Genomic DNA, 24,019 nt, shown 5'->3' with positions numbered 1-24,019 from the left:
TGAGAGTGTTCTGGGTTATAATCCTCTGCATTAGACTGGGAAGATCATACCTGCTGGAAGTAGTAGTTTCACATTGATCTCTGTGTTCAGATCATTCTACACAGCTGGAAAGTTGTTACATTGGACATGTTGCACATTTGATTTAGGAGCTGCGTAGCAAGGCTGAGAATGAATCTTGGGATTTTCTGCAATCATGTCTATCCATTAGAATGTGATAGAGAGTGACAAAGTACAGTACACAAGAAAGCCTTCCAAACTTACAAGTGGTCTATATTCTTTATGATAGCTGAAGAAAGTTAAATGTTAATAGGGAGGTGACCAAGTGCCTCAAAAAAAAGCAAAGAGTTGATCCTTAATGAATATCTTAAATATGGAAAGATTTAAAATTATATTATATGCATGGTATTTATAATAATAGTGATTTTCCATGTTCTTTCCATCTACCTAAGACTGGCAACTTTTCCTTATGCCACAGAGAAGCTAATGCTCTTCCTGAGTGCTCATTTAAAAATAATCAATTAACAATAAGAATATTCTTTTATTCTCAGCTCTGGGGTAGTCATGAGCTAGTTTTCTAGGAGACAAAAAGCCACCTGTTGGAAAATCTGTCTGCAGATCTCTCAAGCTGCTTTTCTCGTATCATGTGAGAGCCAGACCATCAGGGTGCATGTGGGAAGCACAAGAATTGATGGCCAAAAGGGTGTAGCTCAGGGAGATATCATCAAAGACAGGAGGGCTCTTGGATGTGCCTTTGGCACCCCAAAGGGGAGCGGGGCATTGAGGCGGGTGTTGGGCAGCAGACAGTCGGCACCCAGCAGGTTGCTCACGTCAGTGAGTGAGGCTTGAGGAAAGGTCCCCTGTAGCAGGATTGAGAAATGGGTGCCGGGGATTTGAGGCTTGTGCTTTGTCCATGCAGCACGAAAGGGCTGGCTCGGTGAGGTGGGCTCACGGAGTGGGCTCACTGCTCTCGGGGCTGGCCGCGCTGAGCGAGGCAGGCTGTGCACAGCTCTGCTCCAGCTGCCCACCCTGGGCACAGCTGGCACAGCCTGGCCCCCCTGGGCACCCCTGCCCACCCTGGGCACAGCTGGCACAGCCTGGCCCCCCTGGGTACCCCTGCCCACCCTGGGCACTGCTCAGCTGGGCCTTGGCAGAGTGACAGACCCGGCTGTACCTGTGAGAGGGGATCCCCTGTCTGTGGTCAGAGATAAAGCTGCTGTACTGTACGTGGGCAGCAGTGTAATAATGTGCTTCAACTTTGCCCCAGGACATCCACCACCAAGAACAAAGAATGAAATATGGGAACAAGTCAGGAGTTTGAAAACAATCTCTCTGGAAACATGATGAATACCAGTGGTTTCATTTATTCTACTTGAACAAAGGTCCTTTTCTACTTTTAATTTCCCAGCAACGATTATTACCAGTTATTTTTCTTGTAGCTTTGACCACAGTTCATGGAGGTTTTATTAAAATGTTTTTGAAAAGTGGTTCAAAATGCCATTCTTCTCTGATTCTCTTGTGACTGTCTCTTTTATTTTTTTTTTTTCTATTTTTTTAATCCATGTGAAGCTAGTGCATATTTCCAGTCAAAGATTTTAGACTAGATAACATTCTTATGCTGATATTCCTAGAATTATTCCAGTTTTTTTCCTTCATAATTGAGAGAAATTTTGGCCTTTGATATTTCAGAAGACAACATGTATGTTTCACATCCCTTGCCTTTGCATGAAACACCGCTCTCATTTTTAGAAACCTTGAATACTGCATTTAATAGGCCATATGTCCTGCTGCAACTCCCAAATATTCCTGATGTTGCAGGTTTCCTTGTGTTTCACTGACCTGTGACAGAGCCAGGCAACTGAGCTTGAGTGCTGGGTTTTGGTAGCTTTCTGCAAAGGTTTTTGCTTAGATGCCATGAGCATGATTCTGTTAAGGCCCTTCTCTCCTGCCCGTAGGGATTTCATATCTTGGAGTGTCTCATGTGTGGACACACATCATGACAGGATCGAATAGTTTGTATTTCTGGGGCTGAGTTTAGGATCTGTGTTACACAGCTGGCCTGCCTGATAGGTGCAGAGTTAGATAGAAGCCTGAGCCTTGTGCTGGGTGAGTTTAGCCACAACACCACTCTGAACCTTGCGTGTGTAGATGCAGGGCTGTGCAGGCAATTTCCATGACAAGCATGTTGCTTTGCCGGTTGCTGTTCCAAATTCAAAGTGTGTATCAGTCAGGGTGCTTTTGTGTGTTTCAACTCCACTTCTGCTGCAGTAGCTACAGAAACCCAAAGTTTTACCTCACCAGGCAGAACAAGTACCCTTTGTTACCTAGACAGATTACAGGTTTTTCTAAAGTCTGCTCTTCATAAAAGCCCAGCTTGAACAGTGGAAATTCTGACTTGCCTCAGATACTGAGGAGACTTTTATAGTTTCAAGTAGCTCCAGGGTTATATTTTAAAAGTTGAATTTCATCACATGTTTCAAGTTTGGTGGAAAAAAAAAAGGCATGATATTTTTAGCAGAAAAAAGTCCCCCCACACCTTTTTTCTTAACAGATGTTTCATCTCAATCATATCCAAACCTCAAAGCATGAGTAGCAGTCAACCTTATTCTCCTGTGGAGAAAGAGATAAAATGTGATTTGTTTGGAAGACAAGCTTTTTTTTTTTTTTTGTAACCACAACTAGTTTGTGAGTAAAAGCAAATAATAAATGCAGCACTGTGGGGTTGTGGAAATGAACCTGAAGCAACATTTCTGCTCTTGAAAGAGCTTGGAGTCCAGCTGCTCTTGTTAGATGGAAAGTCCCAACCCCCCGTCTACCAAAAAAATCCCAAAAAGAAACTACCAGGAATCAGCTTTTTCTTGCTTTATAAATCTGATCCAGCAATCCAGGTCCTTTCACCAATAAAATACGTCATCCAGAGTTCTCAACTTTGTACCAAAAAGGATTTAAAACTGTAAAGGTAACAGAAAGAGAGGAAAGGAATAGTAGTTGTAAACCAAAATATCCAGAAGTAAAAGAGCCGCTACCCAAGGAATTTTCAGCAGGCTCTGGAGGAGTGGAGAGCATTTCTGTGCCTGGCAGCCAGGGCTGCACTCAGGGCTTGGTGCTGGCATGGGAGCTGCTGAGGGAAGCCAAGGCAGCCCTGGACTCTGTGCATGAAAGATATTTTTAGGAAGGAGTTATAGTCCAGCCTAAGGATGTGGAGGCATAAAGCTGAAGTGTAGGGCTGCAGACCCTTGTTTTGCTATTTCAAGGAGCCTTTAAAGAGAGTGGAGCCATCCGGGTGTGGCAGGACATTTTTGGCAAAGTGGGGTTGGGAATAATCCTCTCCCTGTGCTCCTGCAGGACCCCTGGGAGCTGCCCTGCCCTGCCCCAGGCCACCTGTGCCCTGCAGGGACAGCTGCCCAGTCCCTCTAGCACATACTTACTGCTGCCCAGATTCCAAAATGCTCCATCTGAAGGTAAGTTCACAGTGGCAGTGTCTAGGAGAATATTACAGGTCTTTGACCAAAGGGGTAGCTCAAAGCGGGAAGCTGAACCTTGAGTTGTAAAGACATGGACTCTCTGGAGCAACAGGAAGGGCTGGATCCTCCTGAAAGGGTGCTCTAAATCGTGCTCCAAACCATCTGCTTTTCTGTGTTTGAGTGGTATGTGGGCTTCCATCTCTGGCTGAGGTCCTTGGGCTAGTTACTGCAAACAGATACCTGCTTTGCTCTGTGGGAATTGTTTCTCTGAGGAGATCCTGTGTAGTCTTCAGGCTTCAGGTGGTTGGGTCAAGCCTTGATGAAGTTTATTTCTCTGCATGTTTAGCAGTATGTGATGTATCATCTCAGTACCCTTCCTTACCCATGCATAAATATGAAAATGGAAAGAGACATATGTGCACATGTATATGCTGGACTAGTAATACTCCTTCCCCCCTCAGAGTAACATGTATGGCTGTGAGGATGGGAACACTGAACTGCTACTGAATATTAACTATTAATCAGATCTGTAACAGTTCATCACAGACAAAATAATGTTACAGCATAGGTCGACAACATTGCTCTCTATAAAAGGTTAGTTCTGTGAGGGTCAGAGTGACATTCATCCTCATGGGAAGCAATTCTGATGAATTGAAAATTACAGTTCAGATACCTTTAGAGGCCCTGTTATCAGAGCAAAGGTGGTAGAAACATGTTTTTCTTATTGAACATCTAAATTAGATGGGAGAGAGTTAATATCAAAGCCTACATTATTAATAACATCTACTCAGTCTTCATTTGAATAAAGGGTTATACAGGGGCTGGGTTTTTTTCTTCTTTTTCTTCCCTTGTGAATCTCGGGGGAAAAAAGTCCAAAGAGACAAAGGCAAAGGAAATTTAAGATAGAAAATCCTTTGTGAACATGCATGCCTGCAACTTACACTGAGAATGGATTTTTAAAAAGCAAAGTTGTAACCAAAATCATTGTAGGAAGAGCTTTAGAGAAGAGAGGTCTTTTTTCTTTTGTTTTAAGTCACAAGTGATCAGTTGATGTCCCCATCTGTGCCTGTTCAGTAACAGAATTCAACACTTCACAGGCCCATTCAGAGCCCCAGGGACCTACAGTGCTGTAAGAAAGTGGTGAGTGGTCCATATGACACTGACAGTTTTCACTCAAGGAGCACTTACTTGCCCATGTTAAATGATACAATAGATTGCATTCTGTTCATGTGGGTTCTGATACGTCCACTGATCAAACAAAAATCTTGCTTCTACAGGTATCATCCTGAACTATTCTGACAAAGCTTATGGAGATTCTTCCCTGTTCTCATGTTCCGCTCCTTTCTCCCTCTTCTTTTTTTTTTTTTTTTCTTTTTTTTTTTTAAGCTAGGGGTGGGGAATGAGAAATTATCTTCTTTGATCTCCAATGAGGAAGGAAAAAAAAAAAAGACTGTTCTGTTCAGGCTTTTGGCTAGCACAACAAACAGTGTTTAAAATTTAACTTTGCTTAATTAATTAGTAATTCTGTTTAGTGCTGTCTGATCTTCATCCAAAAGGTAGAAGCTTGAGAACTGAACATCAAAGTGTTTTGGGTGAAGATGGTCAAGTAAGGCACTTAATCTGGCAGTTTCTGTTGATGAAATACAGCCAGTTGGAGAACTAACTGGAAAAGGGAATCATAATCTGGCAAAATTCAGCAAACTCCCTCCCTTTAGCAAACTCACTCCACAGAGAGTGTGAGAAATCTAGGTCTAGTGTTTATGCATGTTTGAGTTACACCCTGGCTATCAGAGACAACATATCTGCATCTTTAGTACAAAACTTTTTTGTAAGGAAATAGTAGAGAAATCCACCTCCCTCTCCCCAACATAATAGACAAAAAAGTTCCCCCCAAAACCACCAAACCAGAAAAGCCAGACCTAGACAGAAACCTGTGAATCTGCACCAAAGTTTGCAAATACTTCTACTTAGAAATGTCAAATTATTGTGATTGGAAAAAGGAATTGAACCTTTAAGGGAGGTGGTGTTGCACAGACTTGTTTGGCCAATTTTCATTCAGGAGAGAAACTGTTCTCTGAATTTTTGAGTGAATTTCAGTTTAGCCATTCCTCACTGTCCCAGTAGTGTCTTGTCACTGAGAACCATGCCTGAATATTTAAAACGTATTTTGGTTGTCTGTTTTTGTTGGGATTTGGTTTGGTTTTCTTTTTTTCCAAGCTGTCTCAAGATCTGAGTCACTACTCCTCTGCTCTGTCTCCTCCTGGTCAGGTGCTCCTCTAAGTCTTGTGACATTGAGATTCTTTTTTTCCCCTATGGTGTGTGATTGAGCCTTTCATTTGTCTTGAGACTGTCAACAAAAAACCATGAAATAGAAGAACATGGGTTCTCTCCATATTTTTGGGTTGAAATACCCATCCCAGACTGGTAGGAGGCACTTCTAGTACAGCTTCCTCTAAATTGGTTTTGGCTTGTCCCACTGGACGTCAAATGGACAATTAATTTCCTTACAGTAAGTTTCAGAGAAGGCAGCTTGGTCTTTGTTGTTTTGAAGGGTGTGTCTAATTCATCAGCTTCAGCTTTCAGTCAGGGAAAGCTAAATACGTGTTTCTGGCACTGACCCAGGAGGAGCCTGTTTTTCTATGTGCTTGTTCTGGTGGCCGTGGAACAGGAGTGTTCCTCCTTGATCCCATTCTCCCTATGTTCATTTGCCACTGGAGAAGAGGGCCTTTGCTCGAGCAAAGTTATCTCCATCAGGGATATATTTCAATCAAATCAGTGGAATAAAATAAAGTGTGCTTAATGGGGGTGATGTTTCTTAATCCATGGCCTCCAGGAGAACTTAAAAGTGAAATCTGAATGTGAATGTAATTGTTAATTAAAGGACTTCTCCTCAGTTCAGACTTTCAAACATGGTTGTTACTGCTCTGGTTGTTGCACAGTCAGTTTGGAATGTCAGTTATGTTTGTGAAACCTGATTTGCAATGAGAAAAATGTTGGTGGAACCAGATAACTTAGACATCAGAGACCTCAGGTAAAACAATTAAATTAATTATCTTTCTATCCCTTTGGTTGTCATAGTCTCTAAGTCCTGCTGCATCTGCTACGTCTGTAAATTGAAAGGGAAACCCTGACCCTGTTGGTGTCCATAGGAATTTTACTACCAAGCTTGGCCAGCTCCTTGATGCTCAATTCTACCAGTCAAATACTGCTGCCAAAGTTCAATTTACCTGTTATAGAAGTACTTATGACTTCCACTCCTTGTTTTAATAGGGAATTTTTAAATTTTGCTTTTATCCTACTCCCCCACATGTCTTAGGTTCTAGTGTGTGATTTGTTGTCCTTTTCCCCACATACAGATAATTCTATCCCTTTGCTTCTGGTAGTAGTTTTGAAGAATTTCTGTGGAATTCAGCCTATCCAAAATGACAGAAAGGCAATAATATTTCAGTTCAAAGGTTTGGTTTCATATATAGCAGGTTCTGACTTTCATAGGTGGCATTTTTGTCAATTCTCCAATTTTACCTTTGGTTTCTCTCAGTAATGACCCTGATGTTAAGATAGACTTAAGACATCACTGATATTGTCCACTCATAATTCACCACTGTGGAATTGCACAGCTTCTCCCATAGTTCTGCCTTTTGAATTAAGGTGATGCAACAATCACATGCCTTTTGGAATGGCTGTCCTTCCAAAGAGGTTCTGAAGTTGTTTGTCTATTTAGCCTGAGTTCTCCTAACTGCTGTGCAAAATTTGAAGTTGGTAGCCTGGACTTGGACATTCCTCAGAGTTGCACCCTTTGATTATGGCCTCAGGATCCTGTTAATCCATCTGACTAAAAGGCAAAGTATGGCTGAAAACTAGAGTGAAGCTGCCCTTATTTTGAGAAGGCAGATCATTTAACAGAGCACATGGTCCTTTTCTGGCATGAGCCTTTGGGAAACATGGAATGACATGCCACATGAGTGAGGGTGAAAGTTTAAACAGTCACTTTTCCACCTGAGTGCAGCTCTATTTTGGTGTTTTCTTTTTTCTCCTTTATTGTCAGATGCAGGATGGAGGCAAGAGAAAAATGTTTTTTTCTGCCTGAAGCGTACTATTCTAACCTCATTCAATACACAGAGCACAGCAATTGGTTTACCTCATTTCTGGGATATTTTGGTGATTCCTGAGGAGCATATTGAGTTATTACCCCCTTTCCTTAGGAATGAAAAAGAAAACCTGAAAAAAAGGCTTAATTCTTCTGGGATGAGTCTTAATATCTTTAAACTGGTGTTCATTCTCTCGCTCTTTTCCTCCCCCACTTCAATTATGAGCAATTGGGTGGTAGTAATTAACAATTGTAGAGAGAAACATCTGCTAGTACACTTAAGCCAGTCAGTTTGTTTTTCGTGAAAGAATGGTATTTCACAATTTTTCCAAGTTAATATTTTTCCTTTATTGTCTTTCCAATTTCAAATATTGTCCAGACGCATTTTTATAGTGTCTTAAGGTTATAGAAGTGAATACAAGACCATTAATAATGAACAAGAAAAGAACATAATAAAGAAAACATATGCAATATTTCAATTCATGAAACATTCTGTTAGGGAACATTGTTTTTGAGAGCATATGGTTATTCCCATGAGAAGCAATTCATACACTTTTTTTCCCCTCCAGTTGTGGATTCCCACAACAAGGGTATGTTTCTCCGTGTATTTGTCTATGTAGCACGTTCTTTTTGTCAGGACTTGTTATCTGAGCAGGGAGGTAAGTAAGTATTTTTGCACAGATGATGAGGTATGCAGACCTATTTCTGATGGCCTAGACTTTGGAAGCACAAGCCTATTAATTCTCCACACTCCTTTGAGATAGCTATCTTGTCTGGTCTGGTTTAATATCATTGGCAGAGCTGAAAGGAAGTTCGCATTGTGAATATATCCGAACCTTGGCATGTGGCTCACTGGTAGATCTCTGTTTACAGGCTGCCAGTTTTAACTGTCCCAAGCAGACATTCTCATTTTATTTATAAGTAGGCTCTGCATGTGTTTGTATCCCTCATGAAATTGAGCACATGTCAATAGTCAAAACTAAGTATAGCAGCAAGATACCAAACACTTCTCCTTCTCTTCTCGGACAAAACAGTATGTATTTTTAAATGTTCATTGTGTTTGGATAAGGCATGTGGGGATATGTGCACAGACACATTATTTGATCACTTGTAAATAATATTTTAGATTCTCCATATTGCCCTTTAAAGTTTCCTCAGTTAGATTTCATTTTTCTTTGCTGAATGAAACTTGACATCAGGATGAGATCACCAGATTTCCCCATTTCATTTGAGCTCCAAAATGAGTAACTGATTTCAAAGGATAATTCCCTGGAGCAGCAAGGCCAATAAGTTCTTCAGATCAAAGGTCAGCAAAGCTCAAAGAGGATAATTTCTGGCATACAGTATTTAAACCCTCCCAAGGAGTGTACTGCAAGATGTATCCCCTCCTTCCCCAATAGTTGAACCCTTGTTTTTTTAGAAGACTAATTTGTCAGTGCACATTTTTTTCCTCTGTTGCATAAATTATACATTAAAGTGAAAGCTTCCTATCTGAACATGCAAACTGTACATCCAGAAAGGTTGTTAACCCTGCCAGGGGAAGGGCTGCTCCTGCAGCAGAAGGTAACTCCGTGCTGTTCCTCTCTGAAGCACCTGGCGGACTGGGGAGCTCTGGTGCTCCATGCTTATGCCAGTTGCTTTCAGCACAGTGCAGGAGCATGGTGGTGGAAAGGTGGGAATGCTCTGTAAGACACTTTGTTCAGACAGAAAACCCAACAAATAGCACTGTGCAGGCAGCAGGCACCTCGTGCAGCATGTGTCTCACAGTGCTATGCCTAATGCAGTCTGCCATGCCATTGTTGTTTGGGATGCTGACCCTCAGGAGATAAAAGACAACTGTAGGAGTCTTAGCCATCATGGACTTTTAAACATTTAAAAGAATGTGTGATAACAGGAGTGGATATTTGTTTTTCCAAATGGCTGTTTACTGCCCCAAAGAAGCTGGTCATACCAGTCCAGCTTTCATTTATTTCACATTCCGTACAGCAAAGTTGGGAGGGATTGCAAAAGCCTCTTTTACAGAAGTTTTTATCAGGTTATAACTGTTATAATGTGTGAACAACCAACCACTGGTACAGATGAGGCACTGAAGATCTAGGGATGTGTCTAATATCAGTGTAGCTGTCCTTGTTATGAAGGCCCAGGTTACCTTTTCAACAAAGCTGGACTGAAGTAGACAAACAAATACTGTCTGTTGTTGTGTGGGGGTCTTCCTGTGACTTTAGCTTTGAACTTCTAGGAATGTGGAGTTGTATTTATGGGCAAAGTGAGTATAGAACGAACAGCTCTTTGTTAGATGTACTTCAAAGTTATGTATTGCAAATAATATTTACTTTAATACCTGTCTTACCTGTGATAAACACTATACAAAAGCCTCCTCAGAAATAGTCCCTTCTCATCCAGTAACACCAGTTAAAAGAATTGGGGAAGAAACTGATGTGAAGCAGCTTTGTCTTCCTTTGTTTGACCTTCCTATTTAGCTTATGTTTGGTAAGGACTCATAACATGACTTGGAGTAGAAATCAAAGTATATCAGCATGTCAGTATGTGTACAATAAACACCATCACATTGGTATAATGCAAATTACATGTGTGTGTGTTGGGCAGCTGGTGTTAGTATAACATCAAAACCACCAGTCCATATCAAAGACAGGAAATTCCCAAGGTCAACATTTCTACTTTATTCCCTTTTCTTTACTGTACATCCATCTTATATAACATATCACAGTTTTGAAAACAAACAAAAGTAATACAATAATGTTAAATTTATAGAAATGAGACTGTGATACATATTGCAGTGTGACAGTGTGAATGTTGGGGCAGAAATCTTCTGGAATTTCTGAGAGTATGAAGCTATGGTAATGGGAAGTTTTTTATGGTGTTTGTGGGTTTTGTTTTGTTTTTTGTTTGTTTGTTTTGCTTTTGTTGTTGGTTGGTTTCTTGAAGCTAATTTTTATATTTTAAACATGAAAGAAAGTCCTGGAAAATGGCTAATAGATTATCTTAACTTCTAGCATGTTAGTAACTTGCTATCCTGAAAGAATGGTTGGGAGGCAGCTCAGCAGTGTGGAACACCAGGAGAGCCAGTAAAACCAGTTTGAAATGGGTCACCCTGAACTGGAGGGGATCATGTCACCTTTTTTGTAAGGAATCTGACTTGATTGAACTGGCACTTAATGAGATGCTGCTGCCAAAGGCATCCCCCAGAAACAGTTCCTAACATAGCATTAGGATAAAGGCTTTGGGTAGATGCAAATGCTGTAGTGCAAGAGAGGAAAATGCTGACTTTAGGAGCTGTGTTTTTGCAATTTTGCTGGTTTTTGGGGAGTTGGAAGGATTACTGCTATATGCAATGGAGTATGAGCATAACGTTGGCAGAGGTGTGTGGATATGTAAAAAATCACATCTAAAAGTCTGAGAGTGGGGTTAAAAAGTCTTTGTATATTTTCATAATGCTAATGAAGATAGAACTAGTTTTCTTCAGATTTCATCCTGTGCAAGGCTGAATGCCCCTGCAGGAGCCAAAGGAACAGCTATTAAGTTCTAGGCATTTGTCTTCTAATCCACATGAGAAGCATATATCTGTTATATAGCTGATATATGTTATGATATGTTGTGATAGATATTAATATTGATGCTCTTTATGAGTGCTATTGATTTATGCAAGTGCCTGATGTTTTTACTAGAACTTGAGTGAAATATGCTATTTCATGCATTGAAAAAACGCAGCTTAACCTTTTTGGCAGGTAGTGTTACCTTCTTGGAGGGTACTAAGCTTTGTGTGTGTTTGAAGAGTGAAACTGGAACAGAATGAGGGCTTTATTTCAGCTTCATTACTTCACTCACTGCTGGTGAACGTGATGGGTTTTCTTCGCGATATGTCAGAAACTTTCAATATTTTGCAAATTATTCAGCTTATTTGCAGTAACAGTTCTGCTATTTTATATTCTTATAATATTGTGTTTGAACTTCCTGTGACTCTAGTGATGTTTGTAGGAAAGGCTGTGTACCAAAAGCTGTTAGTAGATTGTCTGCTGAAATTATCCCAGATGTGTAGTGAACACAAAAGCAAATCAAGTATAATGATCTTCTCATACAAGTTTGCTGATATCAATTTCACCCTAAATATAAAGACAGATTTGCAAATATGAGACTGCTTTGACATTTCCTTATAAGCATTTTTTCTTAAATATGCTTTTCGCAGTGGCTTTGCCTCCAGAGAAGACAGATGGAGTTTGCAGTGGAGATGAAAAGAAAGCAGAAAAAGAAAGTGACACACGCACAAGTTCCAAGAAGCAACTGAAATTTGAAGTAAGTCCTTTGTATTTTAAAGTTTCACTGTACTGACATAATTATGGTAGAAAAATAACCTGTGGACCAGATAGTGTCATCTGATGGATGTTTGTTGCTCCCAGTGTTTGTAGTGGGTGCAGGAGGCAGCAGAACAGGCACAAATCAGTGCCTTTCTATTGGTGCTCCTTACAAGGTGTTTAGTGACACTTATTTCCAGGTTTGGAGAGAATGAAATGATGAGTATTTCTCTGCAGGATCTGAAATGCATAGTAAGAAGAAGCTTTCAGTTCAACCCTTTATCTATCAAGCCAGCTACCATATTATCAAATCTTTAAATTGACTTTCATGGACTACTGCACTTGGTTAAATCTGCCTAATATAAAAGATGCCTATGAAAGCTTCTGCAATGATTGATCTTCAGTACCCAGGTCTCCAAAGTGAGATAACCCTGACCTGCTACACAGGAAATCCATCTGATATATGGCAGGAGGAGATGGAGGAAGATGAGTCCTATGGGCTTGTAGTCCTTGTAGACTTGCAAACACCATATAACTTTCAGACCTTGTGTGTAGTTGGCAGTTTTTATTTCTGTAGGGAGCATTTTCATAAATATGGGTATGGCAACATGCACCCAGCTATTGGGTTGTCTGTCTTGGTGAGGAGGAAGATATTGTGGCACCAGCAAAAACCAGCACAAATATTCACCTCGGCACTCCAGCAGATAGGGCAAACCTCTGCCTTTTGGTGCTGTCAGCCTCTAGGTAATGAGCTTTGTGTTTCTTCAGTTGATGTTTAAAATCAATGCAGCCACCTTGCAGCATGGCTGGAGTGTTCTTTTCCTTCTCAGTCTGGTACAATTTTATTTTTTATTGTTTTAAAGCAAATTAGGGAGAGGTAGGTTTCCCATGGGTAGTTCAGGTGTTGCTTGTGTGCCTTCTGGGGAGGTGAACTTTTTTTTTTTCTTCCTTTTCTTTTTGCATAGCTATTACTCTTTTTCTAGGCCCATTTTATATTCTACCTCGAGTAGCAGACATTTGCAGACAGGAAAGGCATGATAAATTGCAGTTAACAGTGCCTTGACATTTGAATGTTGGAGGACACCTGTCAACATGGTTGGTGCCAGAGTAGCTGGAACTCCACAGCACCAGCAAAGTCTGTGTTTGTTCCCAAGTAGTTCTTGGCATGCCATAAAGGTTAGCACTTGGTTCTAGGCACCGTGACTAATACGGGGAAGGTTTCCATGGCTCTTAACTAAGCGGAGCACATCCTCACATAAAGATGTTATGTTAGGCAATGTGGGACAGGGAAGTATTAATATGTGGCAAGAAACCAAGTATTGATATTTTTTCCCCTTGTTCTACAAATGAAAGTTTTCCAGCAATGTAAGCTGGGAGCTAAGAGACTGGTAAATGCTTCAAAGGTATAAAAGAATCAGAAATGCAAGTGTTGTGACAAGAGGTCTAAGTCTGAGGTGAAAGTGATTTTGCTTTTAAAGGTGCCGGGAATGTTTATGTAATCTGAAACTGTGTTTCCACAGTGGAGTGTGGGGCACTTGGCAGCTCTCAGCCGGGCTTGTTACAACCCAGAGGAGGCTGCCTTTGAACTCGGCAGGGGACAGGGTGCCCATTACTGCTGTAGGGAGTTGGTTTCAAGTCAGAAGATCAACCAGGTATTTTGAGGTCGATCATGCCGAAGCTATTTGGGGCTGTTTGTTTTACTTGCATACAGTGACTTTTCATTTTAATTGCACTGTAACTTCTCTGTTTTGCCTTTTTGTGGCTCTGGATAATTCTGATTGCACAGGCCTTGAGAGACAGCAAACGATTTGCACCCAGGTGACTGGAGTCAGTCAAAGTGCATCCTTTGTTCTTGGTTTTGGTTTGGGGATTTTTTTTCCCCTTTAACAAATTGGTTCTTTCAGGCTTTCCACAGAACACACTCTCACTAACAGAAGCATAGTTAAAACAAGGAGCAGGCACTACTCTCGGGTTGTCCTTGCCAGTTCCGAGGCAGGCTCTGTTTCAGGAGTTTCAGTGGCATGATGTACTGCACTAACTCTGACAACCTTTTCCTGTCAATATCTGTCAAGGACTGGTCTCTCTGATGGGGATCTGTGTCCGTTCTGCATTAACAAGGATTAAACTCCTGGCCCTGTGATGTGCCACCTCCTTCTGTGAGTCTGCTTCTGTTGTCTTCCTCTTCCTGAGTTAAACACAGCTTTCCTTCTCATGTTTTAGTGGGGACTCCTACTATCTTTCAAGAGCTTCAGGGAATAGTCTTCTTGTACCTTTTTCTGTTTCCTACAGTGTTAGTAGAAAGCAAGTTGTGAATTCCCTGAGGTGTAGCCCAGAGAGTTAGGAGTGTTTTGTGATTGTGATGGGACCTCTTCATTGTGGTGGGCAGAGGCCTCTCCAGGACATATCCTCAGAGCTTCTCCCACAAGGGAGGGAGGAAGCAAGAAAGCAAGCAGCCTCCTACAGAGAGTCTCCCCTGCAAACAGGCCTTTTGCTTTAGGTAATCAGCTGCTCTTTGCATGTTTCTTAGGAATTGCAATGTGATGTGTCTGTAGAGGAAGATAACAGGCAAGAATGGACCTTCACACTGTATGACTTTGATAACAACGGAAGAGTCACACGTGAGGTAAGCAAAGTACAGCTGCCCCTTTATGAGGAACACTTGCTAACAAGAGAAGTGTTTTATAACAGGAACATTTTTTCTAATATGAAGTAGAGGTGTCCTGCCAACTTAAACAGCAGTTTCCATGGACCCTTCCCTCATAGAAACAATCCCACCAGTAGTTTACTGTTTTCAGATCTACTGTACCCTTTTTTTTTTTAAGCTGGTTGTTGTTTAATACCTGAGATTAGCCTTTAAAAAATAGTACTGGCATTTGAGGAGGAAAAATATCTGAAACAACTGAACAGCTAAACACATTGTCAAAATAAACCCCTGCAAATGTATATTGTTCTGACTTCTCTCCTGCTTTTCAGAGTTAAGCTAACCAAATAGCAAGGTTGCTTGCTGACATTCTTTCCAACTATACTCTTCTATTGTTTTCATGAATATTGGGCTGATCTCTGCCTTTTGCCTCCAAGTATAAATCACACTGATGATGTTCTCTGGAGTACCATAAAGAATGGCTGTCAAAGCATATCTTTGTGTATTTTTTATTATCAGGATGTCTTCAAGCCAAATAAGAGAGTGTATAAATTGGGATATTGTCCTTTTTGAGAGCTATTTCTGCCCAAACTGAATAGTACTTCTAGAAGAATGTCTTCTATTTGGCATTTATGCCATGTGCTGTCATTGATTTTTGTGATGTGTGTTTACTGGCTCCTATGCCTTTAGATAATCAACTGAAAATCAAAGGCTTTTTCTCACTTAGATCTAATGCTGGTGCCTGTGACAATTGCTAAAAACTGTTTGAAAGCAATAGGGCAAATAATGAAAGTGTAGTGGCCTTAGACACCAACTGAGGGCAGAATTTTTTTCTGTAAGTCTGAAGCAAATTTCTTTTGATGTTGCCAAATGTTGTTCAGGCTTTTTAACATGTATTTGAACATCATTACAAGGCTATTTTTATTGTCTCTGCTCTGAAGGTGGTTTGAGTAGTGAAGTGAAATCTGTGCCCCTTATGGACAAGAACGAGCAGATGAAAAGTTTCAGGCTAAGTCCAGAGTTTCAGATAGGAAGATGCAATAGAGAGGGCAAGAAGGAGGGGTGAGGTGAGGAAGTACTATTGCATTTGTTAATGTTTGTGGAACAGAGACTAGAAAAATGAAATAACTTGCTTTAAGTCTCACAAGAACCTAGTGGCAGATTGAATCCAGGTCCTTCAAGACCCAAGGCTAAGTCATCGTTACAAGATTATTGTGACTCTCAAAAATAGGGGAAAAACACAAAACCCAAACCCACACACAAGGGTGTCTTTTACATTCAGGCATGGAATTCCCATTAATGTCAGTGGGGGTTCCATGTGCTGAACATAATGAGAATATGCTTTCAAGTATGTACACAATAATTACTTGTGATTATGTGGTACACCAAAGAGCTTAATTTGACTGTACTTTGAGAATATGTTACAGCCAAATTCTACCTCTCCCTGCTACAAGAGCAGACTGCAGCTTAACTGAAACCAAATATGTGCAGGGATTGAATATTATATTGCTCTGAGGTCTGGAGGTTGCTACATTCAGGCTTGAACCTGTGCCAAAAAAAATTCTTTCAACCAAGGGACCAAATAGGTTGATAATTTTCAGCTCTTTACATGTGACCAAAGATAGAAACAAGTAGTGTGCACCATTCCAAATCTTTCCCTTTATGTCACACACTTCTTTTGCAAACTCTTCCAGGACCATTTGTATAAGCCATCTTCTTGGTTATCTTCTGTTGAATCCAGGTACAATTTATGAGGGTTTTTTTTTGAGCCAGAATGACCAACAATAGCAGTTCATAGATAATCCTGGCCACAAAAGAGGAATTTTAGTCTCTTAATATGACATAGAATTTCTTGCTCTCTTGGCCCCTGGGGAGATGGGTAGTATGCCTGATACTGTCCTTTGCTAAGCAACCCTGCTCCTGTTCCAGCAAATCACATAACGAGGGGGAACATTAAACATTTGAATAGTTTCAATTAAAAAGAGTAAGAGACATGTTTTCATTTAAAAGTATGTGAAGTACATTGCTGGAGCAGGGACAAAATGGGCAGTCTGAGGAAGAGGCAGAGCTGTACCAGTGCCCTTTAGCGAGCTGATGAAAATGCATTCAGAACCAGTCGGCTTTTCTTAACAAAAGTCCAGTGTTCTGGTGAGAAAGGCTTAATACGGACCTTTTCTCCTTCTTGGAAAATTTCCCTTTATTGTCTCCTGAATTTATATCTGGATTTAACAGAGAGATTAAACTTTTTCAGTTAGTTTTATACCTGTAGACCTGGAGGTGCTTTACAAAAAGAAGTCAGTAGCATTATTCTTGCTTTTCACCACGTTGTAAAAGTGAGACAGTGGAAAAGAAGTGGCTTGCCCACCCACATCCATTTCATTTGATTCAAAATCATTGTGTTTAAAATATTGTACCTCATATCTAGAGAGTTTCCAAAGGAATCTGCCATGTTAAATTAAGTTTGTAAGATACACATAGGTAGGGAGCAATTTTACTGATGAGCTAAATGGGCTTTTTTCATTCAAATGTTTAAAAATTGTAAATAAGGTACAAATTTAGTTGATACAACTTCCCTTGGGTTCTACAGAATGACAGATCGCTGCTGGAACATTCAAATTCCATTTTAGTGAAATTTCTTCTGGATCTAACAACGTCTTCAGAACTTAATGCTGCTTTGATTTCCTCCTAGAGTCTCTATGACTTATTTTGTAGTCCTTATAATTAGAAATTCACATCTAGTCATGCTTCTTGAAGAGATACAGTCATTATGAAAGCATAATTATTGGGACAGCAAATTATAAATTAACATTATTGCATGTTATTAAACTTCTGCTTTTCCTGTCATAAAGATGACCGGTTCTCAGTCCTTTTTGGTTTAGTGAGAGATAACTTTTCCTGCTCTAATATGTATATTACAAAACTTGGCTCATAACACTTCCCTTCATTCCATAAGCCATAAGAGGACAATTCATTATGTACAGCAGGCCTTTGTAGAACTGACAGCTGCGCTGTAATTATCTTCACACGAATATTTGTAATCGGACTTGAAACTTGGATAATTGAGCTAATGTGTTTTGATCCATGAGGTTTTGTATTGAGCTCTCTGAATGTAATTATACTTCATAAACACTAGCTATTTTTTTTTTTTTTCTTGTAATCAGTTCTTCCTTGTAAAATGGAGTTTCTTCGGTGAGCGGCTGCACAGGAATTAGCACACAAGAAAGTTTCTTGTCAGAAAAAAAAAAAAAAAGATTTCTTCTAGAGCTGCTTTTGAGCAGATAGCAAGTGAAGTTCCTTTTGCGTTCCAAATAAGAATGATTCAAAAATGTATGTGATCAAACAGAGCTGATGTTGCAGTAAAAACATCCTGCTGTATGTAGAAATCAGACTACAAACAAAGTACAAATGAGACATTTGTATTTATCTTTTTCCAAGGGAAAGGTAATGAACTGGTATTGATGTTTCTCTTCATGCATTTTTAATGCTAAAAATGTTCTTTGTATCTCACATTAAATACCCAATTTTTCCTCTTATTTTTCCTTTGTGACTTGTTCTTTAACTTTTTAGATTTTTTTACTCCTATGCTCTGATGAATAAAAAAGGTTTGAGGTTATATCTGCATTCAGAACTCGGCACCAAGTCATTGACTTGGGGAAGGATGTTGGCTTTTTTGGGGCAACCATTTATTAGCCTGACCCTTACCTTGAAATTTGTTGGTTTTCATGTGTTTATACTAACTCAGGATACATAAAGAAGAATGAAACCAATGGATAGAGGAGCAGTGCCTGTCTGTATCTGTGGCCATTATTTCAGTCATTAGGAATGGTGGTTTCATGATAGAAATATTAAGAGAAAATATAACTTTCTCTCTTAGTTTTAAGGGAAATCAAAGAATTCTCTCTCAGGCAAGGTACAAAGACTCAAACAGAATTTTTCCATTCTATTAAACTTTTCGGATTTGGGGGGTGTTCTGTGGGGTTTTTTTGTGGTTTTATGATTGGTTTTTTTCTGAGGGGAGGCTGGTAGTTTAAGGGTTTTTGAGGGTTGTTTGTTGGTTGGGTTTTTCTGGGTACAAATATCTCACTGTCAATTCTAATGTCTAATTCTAACCTATTAGTGTCTTCTACAAAAATCTCAGATTTGCTAACTAGTCTTGTGATCATAACCTATACTAATATGGGAAAGATAAGGTTATCCCTATACCACTAATATTGTTTAAAAATAGAAAATAATACCTGAAACAGGGACTTTCTCAGGCTCACATGTTCTGTAAGGAATGAGGAATACTTCAGTGCTCTCTCTCTTTTTTCAGACCCATTGGTTTCTCTGAATGTTATAAATTACTACTAATCTCCTACTGGAGATCCATAAAATATTCTGCAGATAGATGTGTGAGTGCAGCATACATGTGTGGGCTTAAGTGTTTGCTTTTTAATATTTTGGATGGAAATTTGAATATTTAATATTTTAATATTTTTAAAATTTTGAATGGAAATTATCTTGGGCAATCTATTGAATTTTCTTTTCTTAATATACTTGTTTGCATTGGCCGCTTGTTAAAAGGGATGGGGTTTTCACCCTGGAAAAACCAAACGTGGTGTTCAATAAGCAAAAGACAAATCTGGGTATGGCATGTGCTGGCTGTTTGGATACTACTCAATGAGCATTTGTTTTCTTCTCTGTGGAAAAATTTCATTCTTTCAGTTTTTGTACTTGATTAACCTAGAGATCCCAGCAGAAATTCTGCATACCAGAAACCCCCCAGAAGTTAGTCATGGAGCATACTTCCTGTCTAAATATAATCCATTTGCTATAAAGGAGAGAAATATTTTTGTTCATTCTTGTTTCTCTTTATCTATTTAATATAGTAGTCTAAAAATACACTTTTTTGGGGGAAAGGGCCAAGCAGTCTAAAGCAAAACAGTTGCAAAATCCCATGATTTGTAAAACTCATAATTCATTGTGCATAAAAGTTTGATTCTTTAGGTGGGCTCTGGGTCAGGCTGGTTTATACGTATCAGACAAGAGGAATATTTAACTAGGTTTTATTCTTGATCTTAGATGCTAAATTTCTTGAGGATGGTGAAATGCACAAGCTGGTGTGTAGAAGGTAAAGCTGCCTCGATGGATTTAGGTGGTTTTTTAACAAATTTAAATACAGATGATGTTCAGTGGGACATTTTTCAAGGGAAACAAGTCATCTGGCAGGCTGTTATAAGATGAAAGTACTTTTGGGGGTAAATATACATGTAACTATAAAATACAGAGCATGTAACATATATCTTAATGGTCTATTGCTACCAATTTGACACAAAACCATTACCATATTACCTGCCAAAACAGCGCTGTGAGAAAGGAATTTTAGTCACAGTTCAAATTTTATTGACAAAGACCATTCCCAGTAGATCAGTGTCTCAGAAATTCATGTTATAATTGTGAAGCAATAATTGTTAGGCAACAGGAGGCTCAAGCTCCCTTGTAGCTGGTACTTGCTCAGCCAGGACTGTGGTACATGAGACAGAAGAACCCAAGCAGTCTTGTTTGACCAAATCAGAACTGTCAGTTTGCTGAAATTCCCAGCCCCAAATTAGGACCACAAGTAAATGAACCCTGTAATGAAGACGTTGTTGTCAGTATTTAAAAGATCAGCATAAGCACTAAGTGGTTGCTCGTGGCTGTCCCTAACCTCAATCTTGGGACTCATCCACGCTCCTGCAGGGCCAGAATGCAGAGCAGCTCCGAGCTCAGTGGAGGAGGCTGCATGTCAAACACGTCACAAAATGCAAAGGCAGCAGTGTGTAAGCCCACAAGGGTGCTGAGTCCTGTGTGCAATCATTTCACAGCCTGGACATTAAATTGGGTTAATTTGGGCCTGTTTGGCTGAGACATGTAACTTGTCCTGATGTGATATGTGTGGGCAAGTTTTCATGATTTGCCAAGTATGTGTCACACAAATGCCACATTTGGCCTTCCCTGACAGCCTTTGGGAGTACTTTTTAAACTGCTGAGTCAAGCAGCTTGTTGAGAAAGACCCTCACAGAACACAAAGGAGAAGATTGTCAGCCAGTTAGAAAGTTAGACCTCAACCCTGAAAAAAATCATGTAAAAGGACAGTGGGCAATTTTTTGGCTTTGGTTATTGAAGCTAATGTAGATTAGATGTACCAACATCTGGTTTCACAAATATCTGGCATAGCTGAAAAAAGGAAGAAGAGCAGATTATTGTGAATGAAAGAGTTGATAATAACCCCTTGATAGCACCCTTGTGTGGAAAGATGACACGTTGGCTAACCAACACTTGTCCAGGAATGTATGGGAAAAGCCCCATTCACCCCCATGCTGAGTGTATGGAGCCCAGGTAAGAATAAATACTGTGCTGAAGTATTTTGCTGAAGGAGAAGGTTTATCAAAGTGTAGGATTCTAGCACAATGCTCCTAGAACAGGACTTATGGAGTGTGTATGAATCCATAGATATGGCTTGTTTGTCCATTATGTGCTTGCCTGGGTTTTTCCTCTTAGATGAAATAAAAATACAGCCCTTCAAGCTGGCTGTCAGATGTGGCTCTGTCTGGCCACATTTAGAGGTCTGGCTAGGTTTCAAATTAGGGTGGAAGTGTGAGAAGGGAGATGTGTTAAAGAGCTATGAGGTGTCCACCAGATTGACACAGAGCACTCTGTCCCGCCCTCAAGCTTTAGACAGGGATTGTTGAGAGCATGGAAAGCAGCTACTGACATGTAATAACTGCCCATATAGACCTTTGCAGCAATGAGAGAATTAATATTACCGGAAAGATAAATGAGACACTGCAAATTCTGCTCACTTTTTGTGAATATATTGTCTTGAACTTACAAGTCTGGAGAAATTCCCCTGAGTGCTGTGAAGTTAGAAAGGTTACATGTTAAGACAAAGGAGCCCCTAGGATTTAGTTATTCATTCTTCCTATTGAGCTGGAAAATCTACTGTAATATCATTGGTCCTGGCCATAAGGTCAGTATTTCCCTAAATTCTGTGTGAGTAGAATTTAGTATTTTAATATTTCTGCGTCAATTTAAAAGCTGGTTCCATAATGAGGACTGTGTGGTATATTGACTACTAAAGTGGCAGGGAACTCCATTAGGGCATACTAAACTTTGAGCTGCCCATGTTACAGGTGTGACTTCTGAGCAAAGTAGAAGTTGTAAAGGTTTTGAATTTTTATAGACCTGACTCTTAATCCTCAGAACCAGTTATGCTGGACAAAAGATGATTTAGGTATTTCCTTTGTGTTTGCAGGCATCTGGAAAGAGCTGAGGTAGTAGGATAGATCAAGGAAAAGGAAGACCAGCATGGAGAAGTTATCAGATATGCATTTGATGGGCTCTTTTTAGGCTGCAGTGATCAGAATGCTTTATCAGAATCCTTTGGCCTTAGGTTGGTGCCCAAGACCAGATTGGGTAAAATCCTTTTGAGAAAAAGCAGTGAGCCAAGAGATCTCCTTTCCATCCTGGCAATTTAAGGTAGTACCCTGTTTGAGCCTGGCTGGATTAAATCAACCTGAGAGACCTTTGAGCATCACCAGCTACTAAACAGTGCTTCTCCTGTTAGAAACCATTGGCTTATTAAAATTGGCTGGTGTTCTTTCCAATATAGCCAGACACGTAAACCTCTGTTCACGTCCCATTGCCTTCAAAGAGATCTGTGAAGAAGGGTCTGTAATAGGCCTGACTGGATAATATTTGCAGTTCAAAATGTGTGTTTGAAACTGGTTGAATTTTGCAAAATAAACTAGACCCCAAAACACAGATGGTAGGATGACATTCAGACAGACATAATTTATTTTCAAACCTGAGGTTTAAAGTTCTGCCACTTTTCTTGCTGATTTTTCTCTAGACAATCAACCATTTAACTATGCCAAGGAAAAAAACAAAAAAACCCCAAACAAATCCACAAAAAACAACAACAAACCAAAACTAAACAAATAGGAAGACTGTAATGACTGTAATGTCCGAGATTTTCTTCAATTGTTGTATTTGTGTTGGCCATGTGAACTCAATTTTTAGTGGAGCATAAATTATTATCCCTGGGTTCTGTGTAAATCAAAGAAAAGAAAAGGCAGAACACCATTTTGCTGATTCAGAGCTTGGGAAACCTGCATATCTTGTGCTTTTGTTATTGTTTTGATCTGCTTTGCCCCAATTCATAAACCCATTTGGTGAAGATTATAACACTCTGGGCAAGTTAAAGACTTCTAAATTCAGTGACTTCTGAGGATACTTCAGCTTTTAATAGTGCCAAATCCAAAACAATTGTAAGCATCAAAGCTGTAGGTTTCATGCCATTTTCACAGTACTGTGTTCTTTTGTGTTTCAATCCAACCCAGGACATTACCAGCTTGCTTCATACCATCTATGAGGTAGTTGATGCATCAGTAAACCATTCTCCTAGTTCCAGCAAAACTCTGCGAGTGAAACTCACTGTGGCACCAGATGGCAGCCAGAAAAAAAAGAGTATCTTGTTGAATCATACTGGTAAGGATGTGCAATCAGCCATTGGAAAAAATACAGAAAACTTCCTGAGCCCCTTGAAAATCCATCTCTGTATTTTGTTAATACAAATGTATATATACTTAAAGGCAAATAATTATGTGTTTTTTTTAAACCCCATTAACCTGCTTTATGATCTTGAATAGAAAATTACCTGCCCTCCTTTCAGTCTCATTAGCAAATGAGGGTTCTGATGGATTGCTTCTTTAGGAAGCAGCAGTAACTCCTATGAGCTGTAATTGTCTTTGTGCTCTACAAGGCAGGTCTAAGACCTTCTTGGCGTCCACCACTTTATTTCTGCTGGTATTGCAGCACTTGATCTGTGTGGAAGCAGGTGTAGGGGTGTAAAATGTTTCTTGCCAGTGCATAGCTACCAGTGCTGCTGGATAAAAATAAACAATTAAGCATAAGTAAACAATCTGTGCATAAAAATTGCACATTTTCTGTGCTGGCAGAGTTTGCCATTATAAAAAGGTTCATACCATGATAGGTCATCCAACTTATCCTCACTGTAATAATGATTGTATTAGCATAATTACTTCAGTAGGTAGAGTAGTACTAAATTGAAATACTTAAAAGTATTTAAAATAATACTTCATTAGAAAATGTAGGTATCAGATCTAAAAGGAGAGCCTGGCCACCTCAATTTTAATAAAACAATCACTCCCTCAAGAACAAACACAAGCCAGTTCTCACTGCTGGGGAGCTGGCTGAATTGTCACTGAATTGTCACTGTCACTGAATTGTCAGCACTGAGCCTTCAGTGTGATTGTGGCCCCACCTGGGCTTCCACATGGAGTGCAGGATAAATCTAACCCTGGCTGATACCCTGCAGTTGAGGTTACATCTGAGTAAAATCTGTCCTGTGGGCAAAAGCAGGACTGAGAAGGTTACATGAAGTGATCACATGCTGATCTGCTGACACGAGCAGCCGTGTTTGCAATGTAGAGTGTTAGTTGTGCTGATCAGCAAGGACAGCAACGTGGCAATAATGTAC

The 24,019-nt window shown here is 39.9% G+C and overlaps 1 protein-coding gene across 2 annotated transcripts in view; it reads left to right on the top strand.

The window, feature by feature from the left end:
• Positions 1-24,019, top strand: part of NKD1 (NKD inhibitor of Wnt signaling pathway 1) — a 110,030-nt gene that overhangs the window by 75,827 nt on the left and 10,184 nt on the right. For both annotated transcript variants that reach the window (XM_005526366.3, XM_088062396.1), the window contains exons 6-8: positions 11,753-11,859; positions 14,386-14,481; positions 22,860-23,007. In XM_005526366.3, coding sequence (XP_005526423.1) covers positions 11,753-11,859; positions 14,386-14,481; positions 22,860-23,007 — 351 coding nt within the window. The remainder of the gene's footprint in view (positions 1-11,752; positions 11,860-14,385; positions 14,482-22,859; positions 23,008-24,019) is intronic.

This window comes from Pseudopodoces humilis, chromosome 14 (assembly GCF_049639895.1).
Source record: "Pseudopodoces humilis isolate 2021_Gansu_Grassland_sample_001 chromosome 14, ASM4963989v1, whole genome shotgun sequence".
Lineage (NCBI taxonomy): Eukaryota > Metazoa > Chordata > Aves > Passeriformes > Paridae > Pseudopodoces > Pseudopodoces humilis.
The sequence above is the reverse complement of the archived record's forward strand: the minus strand, read 5'-3'. Positions and strand labels throughout refer to the sequence as shown.